The 13,238-nt window shown below is 45.0% G+C and overlaps 1 protein-coding gene across 1 annotated transcript; it reads left to right on the top strand.

Annotated features, from left to right (window-relative positions):
- The first annotated feature begins 8,290 nt into the window (after positions 1–8,290).
- LOC124501123 (olfactory receptor 9-like) lies at positions 8,291–9,229 on the top strand. The gene has a single exon (XM_047065090.1). The coding sequence runs from the start codon at positions 8,291–8,293 to the stop codon at positions 9,227–9,229; it is 939 nt and encodes a 312-aa protein (XP_046921046.1).
- The last annotated feature ends 4,009 nt before the right edge of the window (positions 9,230–13,238 follow it).

Below are 13,238 nucleotides of genomic sequence, written 5' to 3'. Positions count from 1 at the left end.
GGGGCATAGTGAGGACTGGGAGCAGGGAGCAATGACCTCCCCAGAGTGCACTTGTCTGTGCTCCAGAAGCCTGGCTAAGTGGTGATGGTGTGAGGAAGTAGGGGACTCTCAGGGGAGGGCAGCTGTTTCTGGTTGCTCTGTGGGACACTGTGGCCTCTTGGTGTTGGAAGGAGCTGGGCTTTCAGAGGTCAAGTAACCGATGTGGGACAGAGATCGTGGGGCAGCACTAGGTGGTGCATTAGCGTGTCCTGGACCGAGTGACAGGGATTTGGCTTCTAGGTTTCTAGTCCTGGTTGCACTCTTATTGGACAAGTGACTTTGCAGTCACGTGGCTCCTCAGTTTTCCCATTGTTAAAACAGGTTAGTGATACCTGTTAAGCTTATCTCTAGGGTCAATGTGAGAACCAAATGAGATACTGAAGGGAAATTGCTGAAGTGCTCTATTAATTGCCAGGGTGTAAACTTTTTCTTTCTTTCTTTTTTTAAATGTTGAGGGACAAAAGTCATTGTGGAGTTATTGTGGTGTGATTACGATTGCTGATGTGCTGTGGAGACATGCTCCTCTGGAGCAGGTAATTGCTGTGGCAGAGGCCCTGGGGACTGTGAAGCTGGGAAGCAGTGTTGAGGGAAACAGACATGGCTGACGTGTGGGAATTAATTAAAACTTACATAGTATCCATGGGGAGAAAGTATTTGTTAATCATTCTATACATATACCCAGATGGATGCAAGCTACTGCTTAGACTTTTAGAGTAAAAAGTGTCTGAGGGGGTTTGAAAGGCCAGTCCCTCCCCCTCCCCCCCCACCCCTCTCTCTGTCTCTCTCTTTCTATCTCACGGGAGCTAACAAGCACCTATGAGATCTTCACTTAACAGTTTTTTCTACAAAGGGAAAGCTTGCCCTCAGGAGAGTCAAGGAGGTCCGGGGTTCAGGGTAAATGGATTTCCTAGACTTGTGTGTTCTTTCATGATCTCTAGGGGGAAGGCCTAGTTTCTTGGGTCTAATTGTGATGTCTTCAGCTGCCTCTTGAGGCCAGTTTTGTCTTCTGACTTTTGTGGGGTCAGCCAACAGCCTCCAGCCGCCTTCCATTTTCATAATATTTTTCATTTTCCTTCTCCTTGGCTCCCCTCATGTCCCCCTGTCAACACACACCCCAGATACCACAGCCAATCAATTTCTAAAAATGTTGTTCTGAGAAAAGTCATAGGGTGTGATCAAGAAAACCCTCTCCTTGCCCTCAAGGCTGTGAAGGGAGGGCCTTCTCTCCACTTAAAGTAATAACTTTCAAGACATTATTCCTTTGATCCCATACTTTTTCCAGTCTTGGGTACCTTTTTAAAAATGGCTTTGAAATTTTATTGTCTTCCCAGACCAGGGTGGAAATGGATACAGTAAGCTCCCCTTCTCTCTCTCCCCAATTCATGTGATATGATGCTGGTTTTTATTATACACCAGACATTGTGCTACACGCTTCTCAAACATGTTACTAAATTCTTGCAAAAACCCTAAGAGGTACGAATTATCTTTGCTTTACAGATGAGAAAAACAAGTCTCTGAGAGGTTAAACAATGTGCCCAAGGTCACACAGCTCATAGGTGGTGAAGCCAAGAATCTAACCTGAAAAGTGAGCAGTGGCAGGCAGTTGAGGTAGAAAAGGCATGGGATTGGGTCAGAGCTTGGGTTTGAATCCTGGCTGGGTCACTGACTAATGGGACCTCAGGCAGGTCACACACATCACCTCTCTTAGCCTCAGCATGTTATCTGTAAAGAGGTAATAATAATGCCTGGCTCACTAGGTGGATGATGGGATTTGACTGAAGTGATTACTCAGCCTAGTTCTTGGCTCAGGAGCTGCCCAGGTAATGCCACTGTGCCAGCTGCACATGGGGTAGCCACCCCTCAGCTGTCCCCCAGCGACCCTCACCTCCTGGTGCTTGAGCCTTCATGTAACCCCCTTCCCTTGAGTAAATGGAGATAGTCATCCCTTGCCATGTGGACCTCTCCACCGGGCAGCTCACAACATGGCAGATTTCCTCCCTCAGACTGAGAGAGCAAGAGAGAGAGAGAATGAGAAAACTGAAGTCACAGTCTTTTTGTACCCTGGATCTTTTCAGGCTAGAGTTAGTGACTCACTCCTAACTCACAGTGCACAGCAGAAGTGATGGGATGTCACTTTTGAGATTAGGCAACAAAAGACTGTGACTTTGGTCTTTCTCCCTTTCTCCCTCTCTCCTTTGCTCCCTCACCTAGAGAGTAGGCAGCTGCCACAGAGTGAGCTGCCCTGTGAAGATGCCCACAAGGCAAGGAATTGAGGTCCTCAGGCAGTAAGCACCTAAGGCTTGCCAACAGCCCTGTGGGTGAGTTTGGAAGCACACCCTCTCTCACTGGAGCCCTGAGATGAGGCAGCCCGGTTGAAGTCTTAATTGCAGTCTTGTGAGAGCCACAGACACCCAGCTAATTCACACCTGCACTCCTGACTAGAAACCAGGAGATAATAAATATTTGTTGTTTCAAGTTACCAAGTTTTGAGATAATACTACACGGAAAGCTGTGGAGTGATGTGGTTTCTGAGGGAGAATCAGGAGAGACTTCTCGGAGGAGGTGTGTCTGTACTGGGCCGGGAGGGGTAGACAGGATATGAACTTGAGAAGTAGGTAGAGAAAGATTCTCAAGCAGAGGAACAACTAACAAGAGTTTTCCAGGAACGTGAAATCTGGTTTGGTGGAAATCACCTCACCTACATATGTACCTGGAGGAAAACATCCTACCTGAGGCAGGAGTGGCTCTTCTGTGTCAGTGGTACATGTCTTCATAGGGCCTGTGGTCTTTGTCCTATGCTGCTTCACATCTTGTCCTCGAGTGCTCTGGCACGGGCTCACTGGTGCTGGGGCACCTCCACCTCAGGGGCATCAGGGATGTTCCTCCCTTGGCTATGGCCATGCTTCCTCCTCTCTGTCCAGTGCTACTTTTTCTACCATCTCTGCTCCTGTCTCAGTTTACCTGCTCCCCCTCCACAGGGTCCGTGTGGAGGCTCAGACCCTGAGTTCTGTGCTGAAGCAGGAGCATGGAGGAGGCTAAGCTTCTTGGTTGAAGTAGGTCCTATTTTGGTTCCCTGGGCTTCTTCTCCTGGGGGAAGAAGGGGCTTATGGTTTGAGCTCTGCCTATTTATAGGATGTCTGACCCCCTAGTGGCCTCATGTGTCCTTTTGAGCCTTGTACACTGTACTTCAGAGAAGTACAGTTAACCCTCGAACAAGATGGGTTTGAACTTCATGGGTCCACTTATATGTAGATTTTTTTAAGTATGATACTATAAATGTGTTTTCCTTATGATTTTCTTTAATTTTAATCTTTAATTTTTTTTGAGACAGAGAGCACGAATGTGCATGTGTGTGTGCGAGTTGGGGAGGGGTAGAGGGAGAGGGAGAGAGAATCTCAAGCAGGCTCCATGCCCAGCATGGAGCCTTGTACAGGGCTCAATCCCACAACTGACTATGAGATCATGACCTGAGCTGAAGTCTGATGCTCAATCGACTGAGCCACCTAGACACCCCTCCCTTATGATTTTCTTAATAACATTTTCTCTTCTGTAGCTTATTTTATCGTGAGAATACAGTATATAATACATGTAACATACAGAATAGGTGTTAGTCAACTATGTTACTGGTAAGGCTTTTAGTCAACAGTGGGCTATCAGTAGTTAAGGTTTTTGGGAGTTAAAAGTTATAAGTGAATTTTTGCCTGTGGGGTGGGGGTTGGCACTCCTAACCCCCAAATTGTTCAAGGATCAACTATATATCCCTGAGTTATTGCACCACTGAAGCACCCTTAGTCCCCCTCAGGGCTCCATTTGTGGTGCCTTATGCCACTGATGAATCCTTTCTTCCTTTAAACTCTTAAGTCTTGACATTGACTTCAAAGCTCTGCAAATGGGAAGGTGCTGATTTGAGAAGCTCCTGTTACTGGTGGGGATTACTCTGGGGTTTTCATGGTTACTCTTCCTATGAGTAGGGTGGTCCCTGCACGCAAACATGGAACACATGTGCACCCACACAGACCCATACACACACACACACACACACACACACACACACACACACGCATGTACACAGAGTTGCAGTGGATTGGGAGGTAAAACAAAGGCTGAGAGAGAACATTTGATGAGAAACCTGGCCTCACCCCTAGCTCTGTCCCTGGGTGACTGTGGAAAAATCCTATCTATCCCTTCTCTGTCTTTGTTTCCTCGTTTCTAACAAGAAGAGATTAGAGCAGTTGTCTCCAAGGCATCTTCTTTTGTGATGTAGATGCAGACACTTTGCAAAGACAAGTGGGATAGGCTTTGGGTTTGACAGAGACTGGGTTTACAGTGTTCAGTTACACTGGCTTTGGGGGCAGATAGACTATGTTTGAATTCTGGCTCTGCTGCTATCAGGCTATGTGACCTTGGACAAGACACTTCATCTCTCTCACCCATTCAACTGTAGGGTGGGGTTAATGGAACTTCACTGTGTCAGGATTAAGAGAGGTGGTTTATGCAACGATGCCATGCCCTATAAATGACACATGTTATTACTGGTTTCAGCTCTGCCCTTAATTCACTGAGTGATCTTGGGTAAACCAAATGAGCTTTTCTATATCCGTTGGAGAAGGTCATTGAAAAGACATGACCACCCGTTGACAAGCCAGCTGCACCTGGGTGATCACAGGCTTCTCACCCCTGCTCCTATTCTTGGAATGTGGGTTCCACTTGCCTTTCCCACTCCCAGAGACTGCTCCAAGGACATAGCTTTGAAATAGTGATGTGGTGTTGAGAACTCCTGCACGGAATACGTGACTAAACCCAGTTAGGGCATCTTTATAAACTCTTAAGGTGCAGCAGGCAGGTGCAGGGATCCATTCTCTTTGCTGTCGCCCAAGATAAGCCTCATCTGTAAGTTCCCTTTGCTTATTAAAAATGCCACCTACCAGCTTAGAGTGGCTGTCTCTTTCTCTCAACTCTCCCTGCTCTCTTGAGTACAGGGACAGATTTCAGATTTCAACTGAGAAGCTCCCTAGGAGGTTACCAACTGAGAAGCTCTTCCGTCCTGTGCAGACAGAACGTGGCTATTCTGAGATTCACCACATGGGGAGTGATGCGATCCCATTTTGAACAAACTCGGGAATTGTGCACTCTTCAGGAAAAAAAAATCTACCTTTTGGGGTCAATTTCCAGACTTCCCACGCCCCCTGCTGTTTTTATTTGTAACTCTTTTAAATTGGAAATTGTAGGAACATCATAAATCTGAAAACAACCTGGGGCGCCTGGGTGGCGCAGTCGGTTAAGCGTCCGACTTCAGCCAGGTCACGATCTCGCGGTCCGTGAGTTCGAGCCCCGCGCCGGGCTCTGGGCTGATGGCTCAGAGCCTGGAGCCTGTTTCCCATTCTGTGTCTCCCTCTCTCTCTGACCCTCCCCTGTTCATGCTCTGTCTCTCTCTCTGTCCCAAAAATGAATAAACGTTGAAAAAAAAATTAGAAAAAAAATCTGAAAACAACCTAAGTGTCCATCGCAGTGTTCCACTCACAGCTTTTGAAATATTCAGAAACACTCACTACTAATTCAAATTGCATAATCAAACTATTAATAAAAACATTTCCAAAGGTGTAAGTAGGCATCATTGGTTGAAAATAAATTAGACATTTAAAAATATCAAAATATGTTAGGGGCGCCTGGATAGCTCAGTCGGTTGAGTGTCAGACTTCTGCTGAGGTCATGATCTCACGGTTCGTGGGTTCGAGCCCTGCATGGGGCTCTGTGCTGACAGCCCAGAGCCTGGAGCCTGCTTTGGATTCTGTGTCTCCCTCTCTCTCTCTATCCCTCCCCTGCTCATGCTCTGTCCCTCTTTGTCTCTCAAAAATAAATAAACATTAAAATTTTTTTTAAATATCAAAATATGTTAAAACAAATTTCATCTTTTTCTTTTAATATTTTATAAATTATTTTTTCCTGCTCTATGATCATTGGATCAAAAACATATTAAAAAAGTAAACAACACACACACACACACAAACTCCACGTCTTTTTCATTCAGAGCCTATCATTTACTACTTTGCTTTCCATCTGTCTATCTATCTGATATATATTTTATATTAAGAATTTATTGGTCTTTTAACCCTGCTTTTATCATGTAATAATATGTTGTAAACACCTTTCTCTGTCAATAAATTCACTTCTATTTAAAAAAAAATTTAAAGGGGCGCCTGGGTGGCGCAGTCGGTTAAGCGTCCGACTTCAGCCAGGTCACGATCTCGCGGTCCGTGAGTTCGAGCCCCGCGTCGGGCTCTGGGCTGATGGCTCAGAGCCTGGAGCCTGTTTCCGATTCTGTGTCTCCCTCTCTCTCTGCCCCTCCCCCGTTCATGCTCTGTCTCTCTCTGTCCCAAAAATAAATAAACGTTGAAAAAAAAAATTAAAAAAAAAATAAAAAAAAATTTAAATAAATTAACCTTTAAAAACAAACTTTTAAAAATAAACATTTTTGGGGTGCCTGGGTGGCTCAGTTGGTTAAGCATCCAACTTCAGCTCAAGTCATAATCTCATGGATTGTGAGTTCAAGCCCTGCATCATGCTCTGTGCTGACATCTGGGAGCCTGGAGCCTGCTTCAGAGTCTGTGTCTCCCTCTCTCTCTGCCCCTCCCCCACTCATGCTCTGTCTCTCTCTCTCTTTTTCAAAAATAAACATTAAATAATGAAATAAATATAAACATTTTTAAGAATAGTTTTAGACTTACAGAAAAATTACAAAGATAGTACACCTAGTTCCCAAGTATTCTGTGTCTGGGGCATCTGGGTGGCTCAGTTGGTTTAATGCCTGACTTGGGCTCCGGTCATGATCTCGCAGTTTCTGAGCTCGAGCCCCACATTAGGCTCTGTGCTGACAGCTCAGAGCCTGGACCCTGCTCTGGATTCTATCTCCCTTTCTCTCTGCCCCTCCCCTGTTCACACTCTGTCTTTCTCTCAAAAATAAATAAAACATTAAAAAAAATACTCCATGTCCAGTTTCCTTTATTAGTAACATCTTATATTAGTATGATACATTAGTCACAATTAGTGAACCAATACTGATATGTTATTATTAACTAAGATTCACGCTTTGTTCAGATTTCCTTAGTTTTGGCCCAATATTCTTTTTTTTTTTCCCCCTTTCAAGGATACTACATTTCATTTAGTTGTTATGCTCTGTAGTTTCTCAGATGTTCCTTGTTTTGGATGACCTTCCTTGACAGTTTTGAGGAGTATTGGTCAGATATTTTGTAGCATGTGTCTCTATTAGAATTGTCTGACATTTTTCTTATGATTAGCCTGCAGTTATGGGTTTCAGGAGAAAGGCCACAGGAGGGACATGCCATTGTCATCACACGAGATCAAAGGTACATACTATCAACATGATTTGACACAGCTGATTATCACTTGGTTGAGGTGGTGTTTGTCAGGTTGCTTCTCTGTAAAGTTACTCTTTTGTCACCTTCTTTCCAGAAAGTCACTATATGTAGCCCACACTTAAGGAGTGGGGAGTTATCCTTCCCCTCCTTGAAGGTGGACTATTTACGTAAATTATTTGAAATTCTTAATAAACTTTCTGCAGCCTAAAAAAGACTCTAACACTCTCCTTGGCTTCCGTTGCCTATTTCCCCTCCCTATCCTCTGGGAATCTGGCTCTTGGGGGGGGGGGCAGAGCACCTGTTGATGTGCTGCCAAGGAAGGCATCCTGAGGGCTGTGGGGACTCATCTGTAGGTAAAAGCACCCTGTGCCTTCTCTCTTTAGCCTGTGATCCTGTGCCTTCTCTTTCTTCTCTTGTTCCCACTCCAGCTCTTCCTCTGCCTCATGGTTGATCTATTTTTCTTCCAGTTTGCTGCTAGCTTTGTTTATTCTGTCTGCTCACCCATCTTTCTGCCCATTTTCACCACGACTTTCTCAAAGGGAGCTCTTTTACCTGTACCAGCTCTTTGCTCCTCGAACCCAGAATTCAGTGAATAGAAGGACCACCCTGATGTCTTTCCAGTTCCCAGGCTTAAGGAAGGCCTCCCATTCTCCTTCTGTTCCTCTGGTTTGTCTTCTTTCTGTTCTGAGGGAGTTTCTGGGAGGGAATTGCTACCGGCTCAGGTGCTCACGCATCTCATTCCTGGTAACTGGAATGTTCCTGTAGACTATTTCATGCCTTTCCTGCTGCAGCAGGAGCCTTTGCCTTTGCCTGGCTGCCTTCTGGTGCTGCATGAGCCCCTGCCCGGCTCCTTCTTCCAGTCTGGACTTGAGGATATGGGTAGTGGCAATGGCACAGCAGTAACTGAGTTTGTTTTGCTGGGGTTCTCGGGTTTTGGTCCCCTTCGGGGTCCTCTGTTTTGGGGGGTGCTTTGCATCTACCTGGTCACCTTGCTGGGCAACTCCCTCATCATCCTCCTCACGCTGGCAGACCGTGCCCTGCACTTGCCCATGTATTTCTTCCTTCGCCACTTCTCCACGGTGGAAATCCTCTACACCACAACCGTCGTGCCTAGGATGCTGGCTGATCTCCTCGCCTCCTGCCCCACCATCTCACCTGCCAGCTGCTTCACCCAGCTGTATTTCTTTGCCCTCTTTGGCATTGCTGAATGCTGCTTGCTCACTGCCATGGCCTATGACCGCTATGCTGCCATCTGCCGGCCGCTGCATTATACCACTCTGATGAACCAGGAAGCTTGTGTGAGCATGGCAGGGGCCTCCTACCTCATGGGCATCATTACAGGCACCACTCACTCCCTCTTCATCTTCACTTTGCCCTTCCGTGGTGCCAACACAATCCACCACTTCCTCTGTGACATCCTGCCTGTGCTGAGGCTGGCTAGTGCCAGCACCTTCTGGGGCGAAGTGGGCAATCTTGCCATCACGATAGCCTTTATCCTGACCCCCTTCTTACTGATCGTAGCCTCCTATGCCTGCATCCTTGCCACCCTCCTTGGGGTCACAACATCCCAGGGACGTCGAAAAGTCTTCTCTACCTGTTCCTCCCACCTGTTTGTGGTCATACTCTTTTTTGGGACTGGGACTATTGCATATATGAGGCCTTGGGCAGGCTCCTCTCAGGACACGGACCAGATCCTTGCTCTCTTCTACACAGTTGTCACTCCTGTGTTCAACCCTTTTGTCTACACTCTGAGGAACAAGGAGGTCACGGGGGCAATGAAGCGGCTTGTGAAGAGATACCTTTGGAGCCCTTGATTCCTTCGAGTTACTAAAGATAAGGGCCTGATCCTTGGATGTTTTCAGAGGAGGGAGAAGCTAGGACCCTCGGTCCCCAGGGATCTGGCCTGCTCTGCATTGTGAGTGTGAGGTTCCCTGGCCTGCCCAGTTCGAGGGCCCAAGCCACTGACATGCTTCTCAGAGCTCTGCTTCTGGGGTCTCCTCTTATGGCCTTGACCTGTCTTATTTGTAGGTGCAAAGCTGCAAAAACATACACTGGAGGGAAGGTTGAGGAAAGAGGGCAGTTGTGCCCATCTTGTGCGATAATTGAGCAATTTCTGCTCTTTTCTGAGGTTCAAGGCACTGTGTGGGACCATGCTTCCTGGTGATAACTCTCTTCTCCCAGACTCCTCATTGCAAGCCTTTCTCGTTCATATCAGTTGCCTTTCGTACAGCAGGAGCTCTTTCAGTCCAGGTGCAAGGTCTGATCTGTGTGACTGGGTTGGCAGGGGAGGAACAGAAGCAGGGCGTAGCTTGTCTGGCTCAGAAGCTCAGGCACCAAGTCTTGCTTGGTGTTGCTTTAGGTCTGGAAGCATCTGCCTAGTACTTTGCTCATTTACAACTGTCATTCTGGGATCCCTGAGATGTTAATATTTTCTACTTAGCTTCCTTCTCACCTGCTGCCTGACTTGCTCTCTATTTTCTCCTCTGGTTCTAAGGTAAAAATGCACATATGATTTCTCTCCCCTGACGGATCAAAAGGTCCAATCTGGCCCCTTGACTCCCAAGATGATGCCTTTGTTTCTTGTAAACTGTCCACTATTTCTACTTGGAGTCCACCTTAATATGCTGGATAGAGAGACCTGGAACCATTTTACTTTTCTTGGGAAGCCAGTTCTTGCTTGTTCGTTAACTTACTTTCAGCAATAAGCCACAGGAGGGGCCAGTATAAACAGGGAAATCATTCTCAAGACACAATAAATGGGGCCTTTAAAATAGCATTGATTTTCAGTTTACAAAATTAACACTATTAATTTCAGAAAATTTTACATTCTGAAGAAAAGAAAATAACTATTACCATTTTGACGTTAATGTTCTTGGGAAATTATTGTACTCTGGTTTCCCTCTATATATGTATATAAACATATTTTTAAAAACTAAAAATGGGATTTTATTGTCTAGGTTGTTCTATAACCTTTATTTTCCACTTTACTAAACTATATGGTAGCATTTTACCATATAAGTAGACTTCCAAAGCGTGATTTTAATATCCTTATAGTATTGATATATGGATACATACTACAATATTAAGCAACTCCTACTATTGGAATTGATAATATTTTTAAAGTGTATTTATTTATTTATTTATTTATTTATTTTTAAAAAGGACAGCTCCAGTTTCTTGGTGACAAACTGCAGACCAGAGATGTGTCTTTTTTTTTTTTTTTTTAAGTTTATTTATTATCTTGAGAGAGAGAGAGAAAGACCATGAGTGGGGAAGGGGCAGAAAGAGAGGGAGAGGGAGGGACGTGTGGGTGGCTCAGTTGATTAAGCATCCGACTTCAGCTCAGGTCATGGTCTCAACAGTTTGTAAGTTCAAGCCCCGTGTTGGGCTCTGTTCTAACAGCTCAGAGTTTGGAGCATGCTTTGGATTCTGTGTCTCCCTCTCTCTCTTCCCTCCCCCACTCACACTCTGTCTCTCTCTGTCTCTCAAAAATGAATAAATGTTAAAAAAAAAAAAGAAAGAGAGGGAGAGACAGTATCCCATGCAGGACTTGATCCCATGAACTGTGAGATCATGATTTGAGCTGAAATCAAGAGTCAGAAGCTTAACCAAATGAACCACCCAGGCGCCCCTGGAATTAATCTTTGTTATAAATTTTGCCGAGATAGATATCATTGCACTTACGTCTTTGTATTGTTATCTTATGTTTTTTATGAGCACAAATTTCTAGAAATAGAATTGCTGGGTAAAAACTCATACAGTTTTAGAGCTTTTGAAACATATTGCCAAATTGCCTTCCAAGAGAATTCTTATTTTTTTTGCAGCCCAGTTGAGGGCTGTCCAATGTTCAGGGCAAGGAAGTTGATGGATTAAGGATGAGGAGTGTGTTGGTGTTAGATGGCCTAGGGAAAAGAAAGATGGAGAGGTGTGGATATACCTTCCTCATCACATGAGGAAGACAAGAACCCACTTTCCCTCAGTCAGCCAAGGGCTGGCTGAGACAGAGGTGGACTGAGAGGGCAACGTGGGGCATCACGGTCAAAACCAAGGATGACTTCCTGATAGAGTTGGTGTCTGAACAAGACAAGGGGAGACAATTCTTTCTCCATTGTTCTGAGCTGGGGTTGTGACAAGAAGAGGATATGATGAAATCAGACTGGCTCAGCCCAAGTTGGTTTCATGCTTTTCTCACTTGAGACGGTGACCATAATCTCAGGAAGCTGAGGTCCCCTATTTTCAGGGTTCCTGGTTAGAACCGTCAGGAAAATACAGAGTGCCCTGTTAAATTTGAATTTCAGATAAACAACGAACAATATTATAGTATAAGTATGTCCCATAAAATATTTGGCCGCAGTGATTTAGCATTGTTTTATCTTTCTGGGGAAAGAAATATTTGGGGGATGCCTGGCTGGCTCAGTCAGTGGAGTGTTCTCCTCTTAATTTTGGCTTGGGTAATGATCTTGCAGTCATGAGATTAAGTCCTGAGTCTGGCTCCATGCTGGGTATGGGCCCTGTTTGGGATTCTTTCTCTCCCTCTCTCTCTGCCCCTCTTCCCCCCAAATAAATAAACAACAACAACAACAAAAATATTAAAAAAATTTTTTTAATGTTTTATTTATTTTTGAGACAGAGAGAGACAGAGCATAAGCAGGGGAGGGGAAGAGGGAGAGCGAGACACAGAATCTGAAGCAGGCTCCAGGCTCTGAGCTGTCAGCACAGAGCCTGACATGGGGCTCAAACTCACAAACCGCAAGATAATGACCCCAGCCGAAGTCGGACGCTCAACCGACTGAGCCACCCAGGCGCCCCCCAAAAATCTTTTTTTAAAGGAAATATTAGGGACATAGTTACATAAAAAATTATTCACTGTGCATCAGAAAGTCAAATTTAACTGGACATCTTGTATTTTTATTTGTTAAATCTGGCAACTCTAGTCCCACGTGTTATTTGAGCAGGACTGGAACTGCAGTTGGAGATGAGGAGTTAAGTAGAAAACTCTGATCACCTCCATTAAGGAAGAAGGAAGCCCTTTGGGAAATAGAGTAGTTTCCTATGATATGAGTCCTTTGTTTGACCAGAGACCCACTCTGAGTACTTGTGTGAATGTTGGCCCTCCTGTAAGTGCAAAGGAGGATATAGGATTCTGAAGATGGAGGAGCCCAAGTCAATCCTTGTGAATCGAGGACATTAAAGAGTAGAATGGGGTCCCTTATGTCACTGGAAAGTCAAGGAGAATATAGAACTAGCTAAGGAAGTTTGACCAGAAGGCTAGGTTTTTTTTTTTTTTTATTTTAAAAAAAAATTTTTTTTTTTCAACGTTTTTATTTATTTCTGGGACAGAGAGAGACAGAGCATGAACGGGGGAGGGGCAGAGAGAGAGGGAGACACAGAATCGGAAACAGGCTCCAGGCTCTGAGCCATCAGCCCAGAGCCCGACGCGGGGCTCGAACCCACGGACCGCGAGATCGTGACCTGGCTGAAGTCGGACGCTTAACCGACTGCACCACCCAGGCGCCCCAGAAGGCTAGGTTTTAAATGGCACTATGACATAATGCTTTAGAGTTTGGCTTTGGTGTGGAGCAGGTCCAAGATCAAATCCTGACTGTCATTTACCATCTTTGAAACTTTGGAAGATTTCTTAACATGTTTATGCCTTGATTTCCTCAACTGTAGAATAATGATTACAAAAGTTTCTATGCTTCACAGGATTGTTGTAAGGATTAAATGTAGCCTCCTCCAGTCATTCTTTACTATATGACCACTTAGCATGATCTGAAATCAACTTGTTTATTTATTTGTGGTTTATCTCCCTTCACTAAAATA

The sequence above is a fragment of the Lynx rufus genome, unplaced genomic scaffold (genome assembly GCF_022079265.1).
Source record: "Lynx rufus isolate CCGP_SWC_20201006 ecotype Redwood Valley unplaced genomic scaffold, mLynRuf1.p SCAF_7, whole genome shotgun sequence".
Taxonomy (NCBI): domain Eukaryota; kingdom Metazoa; phylum Chordata; class Mammalia; order Carnivora; family Felidae; genus Lynx; species Lynx rufus.
Note: the sequence above shows the minus strand (reverse complement) of the source record. Positions and strands in the feature narration are given on the sequence as shown.

Coding starts and splice junctions, on each gene's coding strand:
- LOC124501123 (XM_047065090.1), top strand. CDS start 8,291: ATGGGTAGTGGCAATGGCACAGCAGTAACTGAGTTTGTTTTGCTGGGG.